The sequence below is a fragment of the Camellia sinensis genome, chromosome 7 (genome assembly GCF_055761805.1).
Source record: "Camellia sinensis isolate YWXY chromosome 7, ASM5576180v1, whole genome shotgun sequence".
Lineage (NCBI taxonomy): Eukaryota > Viridiplantae > Streptophyta > Magnoliopsida > Ericales > Theaceae > Camellia > Camellia sinensis.
Window position 1 is genome coordinate 48,980,588 of NC_138967.1, and position 15,101 is coordinate 48,995,688.

The following is a 15,101-nucleotide window of genomic DNA, read 5'->3' on the forward strand; positions in this document are numbered from 1 at the left end:
ATAAAAATATTTTTCTTAAGACTTGATAAAAAAAAGGAGGGTCCAATACAACTTATCCAAGTCTAAACTTTGAACTTAAGGGCCCAAAATCCCAATTGTAAATATTTGAAAGTAATAGACTGCTGTTTTACAAATGTATGAGTTGTTTATAGAATATTGTTGATTATATTATTATAATTGTTTTCTAAAATTTTTTATTTTCAAAGTTGAGTTGATCAAATCTTACTTTCCAACTATGTCACAAGAAAATTTAATAGATTAATTATGTTAATGATATGTGAAAAATCTTAAATCCCCGAGATATTGATTTGTGATTATGTACCAATTTTAACAAGTAAATAGCAATTCCAATCAAACAATCAAAGACAAATCAACACAACAGTTTTACGTAGAAAAACTACAATTGGAGCGCCTCCAATTATGATAAAAAAATCACGGGCAAAAGTCACAAAACAATCCATTAAGAAGACATAAAGGAATTACAAGTGTAAACGGGATTGCCAATAATAAAAACCTAATAATATGTTAGATAATATAGATTATACAAATTTAATTAGCAATTTCCTCATTAAAATATTATGAACTAGTTTAGTGAGAAAAGTTATAACATGTCTGTTACGGAACTCTAGCGGCTCTCAAATTTGATAAAAGGATTTTTCTTAATATTAAATTAAAGCCTCCATTTGGAGAATCTTTGCTTCCAAACTAACCCAGATTGGTCAATGAACCTTTATCTCTAGGTGCTTGTAGGGCGTTTTTGGATGGATGTGAATTTTTTAATTGCATATATTTGACATTAAGGTCACGTTTGGGAATTTAGCTTTTAATATAATTAAAAATAAAAATTAAAAAAAAATGTCAAAAAATCAAAAGTTTGACCTTACATGGAACTTAGCTTTTAAGTATTAAACTAGCTATTGTTAAAACCACTAATAGGATTCAGTACACAAGAAATGTGAGACTTACAATTTAGAATTCACAATTTAATATTTATCCACAATGACAGGGTAATGATTGAGTTTGTGATAAATTAAAAGTTGACATGTAACACGCCATATCATTGTGGATAAATTATAAGAGTATTATTCAAAAAGATAAATGTGTCATAGTCTCAGGACATGCACCATTATTAGTAAAGTTTTCTTCTTACTGGTTAATGTGGGATCTAACAAACAGCCTCTTGCTATCCACTGGAGTCTGCAACACTTCCTACACCATAGACACTGTCGTCAATAGCTTCTTCAGCAGTGGGGGGTTGCTGCTCAACAAGGCCAGGGATTGGCTTTTCCATGATCGGTCTTCCAGTGGTCAAGATCTATGGGATAGGGTAAGCACACCTGATTCACATTTTTAATTTGAACAGAGTTTGCTTTGCAATTAGCCATTATCATACAAGGGATGTGTCTCTGACTGAGCTTGTTGCTGAGTTGTGACATGATTATTTGTTGTTGATGAAGGCAAATGAGCTCTACAAGGAAGGAAGGGTGTCAGAGTTTGTGGACCGGAAATTGATACCATCAGCTATCCTTGATCAAGTACAATTGTGCGTACATATTGGGGTAATGTGCACCGAATATGATCCAGAACTACGACCCACCATGGGTCGCGTTTACTCAATGCTATCAAAGAACCATAGCAGCAACAGCACCCTAGTTGAAGAATTGATGAGAGATGGATCATCATCAGCATCATCCACAACTCGAAATTCGGGTGAGTCCAATTCTCATATCTATTTTGTTTAAAACTAATCATAGTGCTACTGCTACTTCCAAGGGCCCTTTACGTTCAATGATTTACTAAGAATTTCTTTCCAGTTGACAAAATCGGGACTTACTAGCTTTATCTAGTCCAACTGGTGTTTTTTTGCACGAGTGTTTGTGGAACCCATAGCATAGCAAAATTTTCACCTTTTGAACCTCAAATCAAATTATTTGTAAGCTATCTTGTACTAAATCAAAATATTCCTATATAATTTATTATTTGATTATGCTTTTCCTATAATGTACCCTATACAAAATATATAATTTTGTCACAAAATTTCTAACATCAATCACAAAAAACGTAACCTCGTCACAAATTAGCTTAACAAAATGTCCAAAATTTTGTGATTAATGTTGCAAAAGTTTATAGTTTAGTTATGACATTTTTTGTTACGTCAATTTGTGACGAACTTAGGATTGATGTTATAAAATTTTATGATCAAATTACACATTTAGTACATTTAGTGGTACGATGCATATGATATGTGCACCTAAAGGAGTGCACACAATAACATTTTTGAAAGAATTTTTTTTTTGTTATTTCTTGTGTGGTGTTTTGGTATGACTAATCATTCATTTTTAGCTATAACTGAAAATGATTTATTGATGACATTTGTGGTAATAAACAAAAAATCACAAATGTCATAACTTATATATACATATTCTAGCCTGACCCTATGTATATATATATACACATACATAGACCTCCTATACACACACACATAGGTCTACAAAATAAATAACTACTGTGATGGACTTCACAGACCCAACTAAAGTGGAGAATAGAAGCAAGTTACACACCTATGGGGGTGTATTTTTTGGGGCCTCGTGGGCTCCCGCCAAAAATAGGTCGGGCCAAGCCAATCTTGCAAAATCTCGACCTAGGCACAAGCTCAAGCCCAAGCCTAAGGGAGATTCGGGCCCGACAATTATTTATTTAATTATTTTCATTTTTTTCACCAAAATTGCTTTAAAATAAGGTTGGACCTCGGTTGGGTAGGGCGGGTCGGGCCGAGCCAAATAGTGCATGACCCAATCCCAAGCCCGGGGGTTCGGTTTGGGATCGGGCTCGAGCTTGGTCGGGCAGCTGACAAGCTTTGGGTGGGCTTCAGGCCGGGCGGACCATTTGTACACCACTACACACATTATACACTAGCGATTGACACACACAACGCGTGTGCAATTTAAATAAATGATAAAAAAAATTAAATAATACAATAATACATGTATTGCTCTAGTGTTCAGAGTTTTATTCTTTACACTCAAAGTCAAGGTTTCGAGTCTTATGCATATTTTTTTTTGTTTTTTGTTTTAAATATAAAAACAAGGACACATGACATAAGAAAAAGGCCTAATGTATTGATAATATAATTCCTAAAGTCCTATTTGCGTCATCAACTACAAACATGATATGTATTTTTTTTTTGCAGGCCCAACTGAGCTCGCTAACAATGGATCATCATCTAAGGCAAACATTTACTTGGAGAATGAGGGCCTACCCAAACATAGAGGACTAACCTGTGCTCGACGAATCCAACCAGAGGATGTGCAATCTTACATACCCTCCATTCCAAGCTTCTTATGTAGCAGTATGGATGGTATAGATAATTACTAAAGTCTCGTTTGCATCATCAACGGTAAACATGATCAGTATTATTTTTTTACAGGCCCAATTGAGCTCGCTGACAATGGATCATCATCTGGGGCAGACATTCACTTGGAGAACGAGGGCCTACCCAAACACAGACGACTTTGAATGTTTGCCCCAGATGATGATCCATTGTTAGCAAGCTCAATTGGGCCTGCAAAAAAATAATACTGATCATGTTTGTAGTTGATGATGCAAACGGGACTTTAGTAATTATCTATATCATCCATACTGCTACATGAGGAGCTTGGAATGGACGGTATGTAAGATTGCACATCCTTTGGCTGGATTCGTCGAGCATGGGCTAGTCCTCTGTGTTTGGGTAGGCCCTCATTCTCCAAGTGAATGTCTGCCCTAGATGATGATCCATTGTTAGTGAGTGCAGTTGGGCCTGCAAAAAAATAATATAGATCATGTTTGTAGTTGATAATGCAAATATGATTTTAGGAATTATATTATCAATACATTAGGCCGTTTTCTTATGCCATGTGTCCTTGCTTTTACATTTTAAAAAAATAAAAAAAAAAATTATGCATAAGACTCGTAACCTTGACTTTGAGTGTGAAGAATAAAACTCTGAACACTTGAGCAATATATATATTATTGTATTATTTAAATTTTTTTTTATCATTTATTTAAATTACACATGCATCGTGTGTGTCAATCGCTAGTATATAATGTGTGTTGTGGTGTGAAAATGGTCCGCCCGGCCTGAAGCCCACTCGAAGCTTGTCAAACTGCCCGACCAAGCTCGAGCCCGATCCCAAATTGAACCCTTGGGCTTGAGCTTGGGCTGTGCACTATTTGGCTCGGCCCGACTTGCTCCAAGCCCACCTAAGGCCCGACCCGCCCTACCCAACCAAGGCCCAATTGTATTTTCAAGCGATTTTGGTGAAAAAAATGAAAATAAATAAATAAGCGAGGCCCAAGGACAGGGCCAAAATTACACCCCCATAGGTGTGGAACTAGCTTCTCTTCTCCACTTTAGGTGGGTCTGTGAAGTTCATCACAATAGTTATTTATATATAGGAGGTCTTTGTATGTGTGTGTGTATATATATATAGGGCCAGGCTAGAATATGTATATACAAGTTATGACATTTGTGATTTTTTGTTTATTACCACAAATGTCATCAATAAATCATTTTCAGTAATAGCAAAAAAGGAATGATTAGTCATAACAAAACACCAAACAAGAAATAATAAAAAAAATTTCTTTCAAAAATGTTATGGTGTGCACTCTTTTAGGTGTGCATACCATATGCATCGTACAACTAAATGTGTAATTTTATAACATCTTTCATCACAAATTGACGTAACAAAAAATATCATAACTAAGCTATAAAACTTTTGCAACATTAATCACAAAATTTTGGACATTTTGTTAAGCTAATTTGTGATGAGGTTATGTATTTTGTGATTGATGTTAGAAATTTTGTGACAAAATTATATATTTTGTGTAGGGTACATTATAGGAGAAGCATAATCAAATAATAAATTATATAGAAATATTTTGATTTAGTACAAGATAGCTTACAAATATTTTGATTTGAGGTTCAGAAGGTAAAAATTTTGCTATGCAATGGATTCCACAAACACTCGTGTAAAAAAACACCAATTGGACTAGATAAAGCAAGTCTCGATTTTGTCAATTGGAAAGAAATTCTTAGAGGAAAATTATTGAACATAAAAGGGCCCTTGGAAGTAGTAGTAGCATTGTGATCAGTTTTAAACAGAATAGATATGGGAATTGAGCTCACCCGAATTTCGAGCTATGGATGATGCTGATGATGATCCACCTCTCATCGGTTCTTCAACTAGGGTGTTGTTGCTACTATGGTTCTCTGACAACATTGAGTAAACGCGACCCATGGTGGGTCGTAGTTCTAGATCATATTCGGTGCACATTATCCCAATATGTACGCACAATTGTACTCGATCAAGGATAGCCGATGGTATCGATTTCCAGTCTATAAACTCTGACTCCCTTCCTTCCTTGTAGAGCTCATTTGCCTTCGTCAACAACAAATAATCATGTCACAACTCAGCAACAAGCTCAATTAGAGACACCTCTCTTGTATGATAATGGCTAATTGCAAAGCAAACTTAGTTCAAATTAAAAATGTGAATCAGGTGTGCTTACCCAATCCCGTAGATCTTTACCATTGGAAGATCAATCATGGAAAAGCCAATTCTTTTGATTGCTTATCAACTCACAAAACCACTACCCCAAAGCTGTATGTTTCTGCATTTGGAGAGACGTCTCCACAATTGTACTCGGGAACCAAATACCCATTGATTCCATGTACAAGCATATATTAACAACAAATCCAAAAAGCTTGGTTCGGTTTTAAAAAAAAAATAGAAAAAGGTTTTTGAAAACTCAACAAAACACTGATTGGATGGATTTGATTTTTTTTTTTTTTTTTGAAAAGAATAGGATTCAGTGACAACATATAGAGAATTTAAATTATATCCCAAAATCAAATTGCTAAAAAAAAAGATACTAGGAAAAATAAGAAAAATTAAATGCTTAACACATACAGGGTATCGACAACTTCACTGATATAAGCATGTGTTTATCTTGAGGGAAGAGGCTGGCCTTGCCAAAATCAGCATTGGGACCCAATTTTCATCTATTAGGATGTTGGTGGGTTGGATGTCATAGTGGATAATTACACCGTGTGATTGTTCATGAAGGTAAAGCATGCCTCGGGCAATAGCTACAATTATGTCATATGTTTGCTTCCATTCAAGTGCATCTGACCTGCCAGTCTTTGAATCTAAAGCATCAAAAATAGTACAAAACTTTGAGATTAGTTGCGTGTTGAAAATGGTGACTTAATTCAAAAATTGTAGTATTATTATACAATTATTGTTTTTTGAACGGAGTATTATTATACAATTAATTTATATTATGTTCGATGCAAATTAGAAGAGAACAGATGTATAACTCTTATGAGTATATCCTTCCCAGAACGGAGGGTGTCTTCACTTCATGTGTAATTTTTATTCTTTGATCAAATGAATGATTGTTCCTCATATTTTTTCATTTTTTTTTTAGACAATAAAGAAAGAGAACTCTATTGATAATATGTAAGATACAAAGAGCATAACATACATCAAAAAAGCAAGCGAATGTTACAAGTATCATAACTAGACTAAACGATTCCAACTAGGTTGACACTAGAAAGATAGTGCAATCATATACTAGCAAAGCGCTAAGTTGAGAAACCAACCAACAAAGCAAAGAAGGAAACAAAAAAACATCAACACCAGTCACACCCAATGATCAATGGGAACTAAATAACCCCAAATCCCTGATCATTTTAGATTAAAACAATATTTATTTATTTATTATTTTAATAAATTTAGATTATTTAAAATTGCAAGTCTATGGGAGAGTCTTTTATTGGTTCTCATTAATTGCAATCTTAGCAAGATAATATCAAATGGTGGTCAAACATTAATCAATCATATTGGTTATTTAATAGTTTTATTAACTAATTAAATAAAATTTAGACAAATAAATAAATAAATAAAAAACAAATGAAAAACTTCTCAAAAAGTTATATGAAAGTTAATGTAGGAATTTGAATAGAAATTTCTCAATTACATTGAATTTAATAGTTGGTAAAATAACATTGAGAATTTGTGTGACAGTAAGGCATGTGTAATTTTAAAATAATAAATTTAGAATGAATCTTTTTGATTTTCGAAGACCCTATATGTTATAACTCAACTTACAAATAAAAATACAGTAGGTGATATTAGTACTTACTAAAAAGAAGGTAATCAAGGCTGCCATTTCTTGCAAACTCAAACTCAAATACAAGCAGCATCTCTTCACGGTGTGAACAGAAACCCAGAAACTTAACAATATTTTGGTGGTGTGCAGACCCCAATAGCAGTTACATCTCGTTCAGGACAAGTTCTTTTCTCTTCTCTGAGATTAACAATGGTTTCTTCACCGCGATCTCTCTCCCATCATTCAACTTTCCCTACAAAACATTTTCAGTCAAGGATGGATCCAAGATTCAAATTTCAGGGGAGGGCAAAAATAAATGTATTTTGAAATTATTTTACTAATTACTCATATAATAACTATATATTTTTTCTTTTATAGTTTTTAGATGTGTGACTGTGCCCGCCCCAAGATCCATCATTCCTCTTTGTTGATGTATGTGGTTCATTCTTCGTTTATCAATAAAGTTTATTTTTTCCTAACCAAAACAAAAATATTTTCTTTTTTTGATCTACTTAAGGTTGTGTTTGGATTAACCTTGTACACTTGAGCAAAGCCACCGTGTGTGTTGATTTTTGACCACACAACCAACCGGGGAACTCAGTTGGAGAGCACCGGCAGAATAGATTAAGCTCGAACAACCTATCACAGAAAGATAAGAATCCCGCGATGGTTCGTCCACCCGGGGGCACTCCGACGATCAAGTCAGTAAAATATCTCTCAAAGATAACCAATACTGCTTAACTCACTAGACAGAGCATAAAAGACATACCTTAGACCCATGAGGGTGCCTTTCTTTTATAGCCAACACTGACCTAATCCCAATAGATTCTGGATTACTTCTTATCTTGAACTCCCAGTAGGATTGGGATAAATTCTCTAAGAGTCCTATCTTTATCTAAACTGGAGTCCTCACCCAATCTAGGACTCTTGTCCCTTATCCGCTTATCTCGGATTTCGGTATCTTCGCAAATAACCTCGGCCCAGCCGAGATTACCTCGGTGTCAAGTCAAGGACACGTGGCACCTCGGCTGACACTTCGGTGTCACCTCGGCCACGTGTTGACATTCAAAAATTATGTCCCCACAGCCACGTTTGCCAAGCTTATTTTTGCATTGGAATTCTTCTGTCGCAGAAGAAAGGGTTTTGAAATTGAATTGCTTGGGTTCTTGTTTTGCCACGATCTCCTCTGCATCTTCAATTACAACACAGCCACGGGTTGAGCGCAAGAAGATGAAAATAACTATAAATACATATTTGGTGACTCAGATATAAATCCGATAAAAAAAATCATTTAAGAAGTGTATGATTTGGGAGTTGCGTTGAGAGAGAGACTCTTCATCCTCTGTTTTGTATTTATTTTTGTTGTTTATAGTGAACCTTTCTCTCTTTTCTCCCGTGGACATAGGCATTGGGCCGAACCACGCAAATATTTGTGGCTCATTTGTGTGTGTGATTGTTTGTAGATCATTTTGTATCAAAGCCAAGGTGAGGGAGTTTTAGAAAAACAGAGTGTTTTTCTTTGAAATTGAAATCACGATTTGAGTACACCAGAAGGACCATCTCAACGAGAGAATTCCAGACCCCAAAAAATTAATCCAAGAATAGTATCCGCGTGCCCTCACGCACGTCATCGGAGGATCGCTTGAAAGTTCAATCTGACGAGGAAGTAAAAGTTGAAGACGACCTTTCTGTTTTTATGTAATAAATATTTATTTGTAAAGATATATACCACAAGTTTTGTGTTGGCAGAGTGGGTAAAGCCCAAGTCTTGGAAGTCAAGAGTTTGAAATTCTTTGGCAACAAAATCTATTTTTTTTTAGAAAATTCACTAGAGCCGAGCTGAAGCCTAAGCCGAGCCGAAATTGAGCCTTCTATGCCGATGACGTCAGCAGATCAGGAGTAATCATTCAGTGCTTTGCAAGTGCTTCAGATTCCGCCGATCAACCGTTAAACTATTTTGGCTAGATCTAGGCCATTTGAAGTCCGTTTTTGACGATCCAATAGTTCGTTCCAACTATTTGGAATATTCTGGACACATCTGTATGGTCCGATTTTGCAAATCATATTTTAAAAAGTTACAATTTTTATTTTGGCAATCCAAAGTGCTTTTTGGCTAATTTGACCAGTCCAAACTCAACAGCGAAGTCTGATTTTTCAGATATAGATCATTTTTTTGTAGAGACAGTTATTGATGGAGAAATCAATATCGACTTTGGGACCCATGATCAAGCTAAATGCTTCCAACTATGCAATTTAGAAGCCCAGAATGGAAGATGTCTTGTACTGCCGAGATTTGTTTGACCCCATTGAGCTTAACGGAGTTAAACTAGCTGCAGAGAAGGATGAAGAATGGAAGTGGAAGAACTGAAAGACCATTGGTCAGATCAGACAATGGATCGATCATACTGTTTTCCACCATGTCGCCGAAGAGACTGATGCCTATGCTCTTTGGACAAAATTAGAAGGCATATACCAGTCGAAGACTGCTCGGAATAAAGCCCTCTTAATGAGAAGGCTTGTAAATTTGAAGCTGAAAGGCAGTGTCTTTGTTGCAGAACACACCAGTGAGTTCCAAAATCTGGTGAACCAACTAGCAACTGTCAAAATAGAGTTGGATGATGAGATACAAGCCCTATTGCTGCTTGCTTCTTGCTACATAGTTGGGAGACGTTGGTGGTGTCCCTCAGCAACTCTGCACCTGAAGAAAGACTGACCACGAACATGGTCACCGATGCTTTATTTAGTGAAGAGGCAAGAAAGAAAGATATGGGTGGAGATCAGTCCCATGCCCTCGTCACAGAAAATAAAGGTAAAGGTAGAGGTAGAGGTAGAGGCAAGGGCAGAAGCAAAAGTAGAGGACGCAACAGAGGAAGATCTCAAGACAGAGGAAAGCCTAGAGAAGGTACGAGCCGGCCAAGGTTCAAGTGTTATCATTGTGGCCAAGAAGGTCACATAAAGAAATATTGCTATACTTTGAAGGGAGAACAAAAACAATGCAATAGACAGCCAAAGACTGAAGATTGAAACACTGCAATTACTGTCTCAAAAGATATTGCATTATTCTCTGTTGGAGAAGAAGAATGCCTCCATATGGCAAATAACGACACCAAGTGAGTGGTAGATAAAACAGCTTCCTACCACACCACACCCCAAAAGGAGTTTTTCAGTACGTCCCAAGCTGGAGATTTTGGTACAGTGAAGATAGGTAACTCTAGTTTTTCGAAGATTGTGGGAATCAGTGATGTTCGCATCCAAACCAAAGTTGGGTGCATGATGGTGTTGAAAGATGTCAAGCATGTTCCCGATTTATGCCTGAATCTTATTTTAGGGATAACCTTAGATCGACAAGACTATGAGAACTACTGCGGCAAAGGCATGTGGAAATTGAAGAAGGGATCTCTAGTGGTAGCTAGAGGACAAGCAACTGGTATGTTGTGCAAGACTCATGTGAATGTGATTTCAGATAGCCTCAACGCAGCAGAAGATGAGGCATCACCAAATTTGTGGCACAAAAGGTTGGGTCACATGAGTGAGAAAGGGTTGCAGATTCTAGCAAAGAAGTCTCTTATTCCATTTGCCAAAGATGCAAAAGTGAACCTTTGTGACAACTGCTTATTTGGGAAGCATCATAGAGTCGCTTTCCTCTCATCATCCAAAAGAAAATTAGAGTTGTTGAGTAGAGTATACTCTAATGTATGCTGTCCCATAGAAGTGGAATATTTGGGTGGCAGAAAATGCTTCCTGACGTTTATTGATGTTGCATCACGAAAGGTATGGGTTTACATCCTAAAGACCAAAGCTGAGGTGTTCTAGCATTTTTGGACATTCTATGCTATGGTGGAAAGAGAAACTGGAAAGAAACTGAAGTGTCTCTGAATGGAGGCAAGTACACGTCGAAGGAGTTTGAAGCCTACTGTGCTACTCGCGGTATCCGGCATAAGAAGACTGTTCCTGGAACCCCAAAACACAATGGTGTAGCTGAGAGAATGAATTGGACCATTATGGAGAATGTCAGATGTATGCTTAAAATGGCAAAGATGCCAAAATCATTTTGGGGAGAAGTTGTTTGTGTTGTTTGCTATTTGATCAATAGATCGCCATAAGTTCCACAGAATTTTGAGATTCCAGAAAAGGTATGGTCTGAAGGGAGATTTCTTACTCTCACTTGAGAGTGTTCGTGTGCAAAGCATTTGCATATGTATCTAAGGAGCACAGGCAGAAGTTGGATGATAAAGCTACTCCATGTATTTTTATTAGCTATGGAGATGAATTTGGACACAGATTATGGGATCCGAAAAACAAGAAGGTCATTTGAAGCCGAGATGTGGCGTTTTAAGAAGGTTAGACCTTAGAAGACTTTGGGCAGCTAGCCAAACCCAAAGTTGATGATGTTTTAGAAATTGTTCCAAATCTTGCACCATCATAGCATGCCACTAATGAAGAAGAGCTACCGCAACATGCAACCAAAGATGTAGAGTTGTAGGATGGATTTCTAGAAGATGAAGATCCAAAAGAAGAGGGTGTTGAGCAGGGGAAGCCACAACCCCCTCTGCCAGAGACTATTGGTCCACAGTTACGAAGATCAACAAAAGAGCCTAAGCCATCGTCAAAATACCCTGCTTCTGTGTATGTTTTGCTTACAGATGAAGGAGAGCCAGAAAGTTTTCAAGAAGTTCAGAATCATAAGGAGAAGAGTAACTGGCAGCAAGCTATGCAAGAAGAGATGCAGTCCTTGCAGAAAAACCAGACTTATGATTTGGTAAAACTTCCCCCGGGTCAAAAAGCACTGAAGAACAAATGGGTGTTTAAATTGAAGAAAGATTGGCAGTGGAAAGCTAGTCAAGTATAAGGCTCGATTGGTTGTCAAAGGTTTTAGGTAGAAGAAATGTATTGATTTTGATGAAATCTTCTCGCCAGTTGTGAAAATGGCATCCATTCGATTAGTTTTGGAACTATCAGCCAGTTTGAATTTGGAACTTGAGCAAATAGATGTGAAGATGACATTTCTCCATGGCAATTTGGTGGAAGAAATTTTCATGGAGTAATCAGAAAGTTTTGAAATAAAAGGGAAAGAAAACTTAGTCTGCAAATTGAAAAAGAGTCTCTACGATTTCAATCAAGCTCCGATACAATGGTACAAGAAGTTTGACTCATTTATGGTGGGGCATGAGTACATGAGAATTACTGCAGACCAGTGTGTATATGTTAGGAAATTTCCTGATGGAAACTTCATCATACTTTTGCTCTATGTTGATGGCATGTTGATTGTTGGTCAGGATGCTGCAGCAATTAGATCACTGAAGAAAGAGTTATCATAGTCCTTTAACATGAAGGAACTAGGCCTTGCACAACAAATTTTGAGCATGAAAATTATGTGTGACAGGAAAGCCAAGAAGTTGTGGTTGTCACAAGAGAAGTATGTTGAACAGGTGCTTAAAAAGTTCAACATGAAAGATGCCAAGCCAGTTAGTACTCCACTGGCTAATCATTTCAAGCTGAGCAAGAGTTCTTGTCCCTCCTCTACAAATGAAAGAAAAGAGATGGAGGCAATTCCCTATTCATCTGCAGTAGGGAGTTTGATGTATGCAATGGTGTCCACCTGACCAAATATTGCTCATGCTATTGGAGTAGTGAGCATATTTCTTTCCAATCCAGGGAAAGAGCATTGGAAAGCAGTCAAGTGGATTATGAGGTACCTTAAGGGTAAATTTAAAATGTGTTTGTGCTTTGGAAGAGCTACTCCAATCTTGGAAGGTTATACGGATTCAGATATGGCAGGTGATTTTGATGGTAGAAAATCTATATCAGGATTTTTGTTTACTTTTACAGGGAGAGCTGTGTCTTGGCCGTCCAAGTTACAGAAGTGTGTTGCTTTATCCACAATCGAGGCAGAGTATATTGTCACAGCGGAAGGTGGGAAAGAGATGTTGTGGTTGAAGCGGTTTCTCCAAGAACTAGAACTAAAGCAAGAGAAGTTCACAGTACATTGTGACAACCAGAGTGCCATAGATTTGAGCACGAATTCTATGTACCATTCTCGCACAAAGCACATTGATGTATGATATCATTGGATACATGAAGTGATGGAGAAGTAGTTATTGGAACTAGTCAAGATCCATACAGATAAGAATCCAACCGACATGCTTACAAAAGTGGTCTCGAGAGACAAACTCAAAGTATGCAGGGACATTGCAGGGGTGGACTTCCAGTAAGGATCCTACTTCTCATAGGTGTGGAGGGGGAGAATTGTTGAACATTCCACACCATGTGAAGTTGGCTTTGGAAGTCAAGAATGGAGGATGTGGATTTTGGCCTAGAGATTTTGGAGACATTCAGTCAAGCTATCCTCTTGTAGGGTGGTTGTATTGACAGCTTACCATTTATTTTTTGGTGATTGGTTGTTAGTAGGCAAGCTCTCCCGTTTGTGTATATAAATAGGGAGAGATGTGAGCTAAGTTGATATAGAGATCAAGCGTGAAGAAAAGAGAGAGTTGTGAGAAGTGTATGATCTGTGAGTTGAGTTAAGAGAGTGAGACTCCTCCTCCTCCTCCTCCTCCTCTGTTTTGTATTTGTTTTTGTTTATAGTGAAGCTTTCTTTCATTTCTCCCGTGGACGTAGGCATTGGGCCGAACCACGTAAATATTTGTGTCTCATTTGTGTGTGTGATTATTTGTAGATCATTTTCTGGGGGTCTTTAATCACAACATTTACCTTTCTTAGATTTTGTGGGTTTGAAGAAATTTCGTAACTTGCTTGATTTAGGCATGGTTTAAGAGAGAAATGAATAAAGGTTTAATCGCAATTTCAAATAGAGAGAGAGATAGAGAGAGAACATTTGGATGAAGTAAAAGAAGAATGTGTCTGCTTTTTTAACCGTTTAGATGAAGTAAAAGAAGAATAGAAAGAGTATGTCTGCTCCTTTTCTCTGTTTTTTTAACTATTTAAGTCTCGTTTGGAAATATGTTGTTTTAATAATTTTTTTTATCCTTTTATAAAAAGATATATAAAAAAATAAAGAGAGTGATGCAATAATTTATAGCGACTTTTTGACTAAAATGTTTAGTCCTCAAACCAGATCTTATACCATCTCCAATGGTTTATCAAATCCATCATCAAATTTAAATTTGATGAAAAAACTTACTTTTTGCTCCTCTAACGATTCATCAAATCCAAGATTTCTCAAATCTTTCATCAAATTGAGGATTGATGTGTCTTTCATCAAATCACTGTTCATTGTCATTGAATTTTTACCACCAAATGTCCCTTTGAATGTCTCCCCAAATGACTACCTCAAGGTAAAAATTTGTGAAAATTTACACTGGTCAATCGTCTACCTGGTCAACTGATGGTTTGATGAAGTTTTAAAACTCTAGGTTGGAACAGTTGATATCAAAAAAAAATTATTTAAATTTTTACTCAAATTTAATGGGAAAAAAATTCATCGTTAAAGATGCCCTTAGATAAAGTGAAAGAAGAATAGGTAGAGAACGTTTGCTCTTTTTTTGGGGGGAAATTATTCAGTATTGCAGAGGTTCCATCTCATCTATCCTATGTGGTTTAGAGTGCTATATTTCAATTTAGTGTCAGTGCGCCCACCATGTTGGCAACTCACTTAACCCTTAAGCAAATGTTAATGTTTGTTAACCTAGAGAGAAGAAAATTTGTTAGCTTTTAGAGAGAAGAAAAATATTATTTTATTGTCAAGATGATAACTCCCGCTTGAGATGATATTTTCGTTTTCCTGCTTTTTTAACCATTCAGAGTCTTGATAGTTAGATCCGATCTTGTAAGAATCGTACTATATATATAAAAGGATTTTCATGTATGGTACATAAAAAAAATATAGATTATTAGATTTAGATAAGATAAATACTAGTCATTGGATGAATTAAAAGTAAAGGGTCCGACTATGGTATGCAAAAGTGGTATTTGCGTACCATACATAA

At 36.6% G+C, this 15,101-nt stretch overlaps 1 protein-coding gene and 1 long non-coding RNA gene across 2 annotated transcripts in view; one reads left to right on the forward strand and one right to left on the reverse strand.

The window, feature by feature from the left end:
* Window positions 1–650: 650 nt before the first annotated feature.
* On the forward strand, window positions 651–3,516 carry LOC145795782 (uncharacterized). Its single transcript, XM_082880686.1, has 4 exons — window positions 651–1,327; window positions 1,458–1,710; window positions 3,191–3,358; window positions 3,428–3,516. Exons 1-4 carry the CDS (start codon window positions 1,157–1,159, stop codon window positions 3,514–3,516), a joined length of 681 nt encoding a protein of 226 aa, XP_082736812.1. The 5' UTR covers window positions 651–1,156.
* A 3,817-nt stretch (window positions 3,517–7,333) lies between these two features.
* Window positions 7,334–15,101, reverse strand: part of LOC145795086 (uncharacterized) — an 83,058-nt gene continuing 75,290 nt past the window's right edge. The window contains exon 3 of the long non-coding RNA XR_014335298.1: window positions 7,334–7,408. This is a non-coding gene — a long non-coding RNA (uncharacterized LOC145795086). The remainder of the gene's footprint in view (window positions 7,409–15,101) is intronic.

What these genes read in the sequence shown, in the direction of transcription:
- LOC145795782 (XM_082880686.1), top strand. Translation starts at nt 1,157, where the DNA reads ATGTGGGATCTAACAAACAGCCTCTTGCTATCCACTGGAGTCTGCAAC. An exon ending in ATCCACAACTCGAAATTCGG is followed by an intron (nt 1,711 to 3,190) that starts GTGAGTCCAATT and finishes TTTTTTTTGCAG; the next exon opens with GCCCAACTGAGCTCGCTAAC. An exon ending in CTTATGTAGCAGTATGGATG is followed by an intron (nt 3,359 to 3,427) that starts GTATAGATAATT and finishes ATTTTTTTACAG; the next exon opens with GCCCAATTGAGCTCGCTGAC.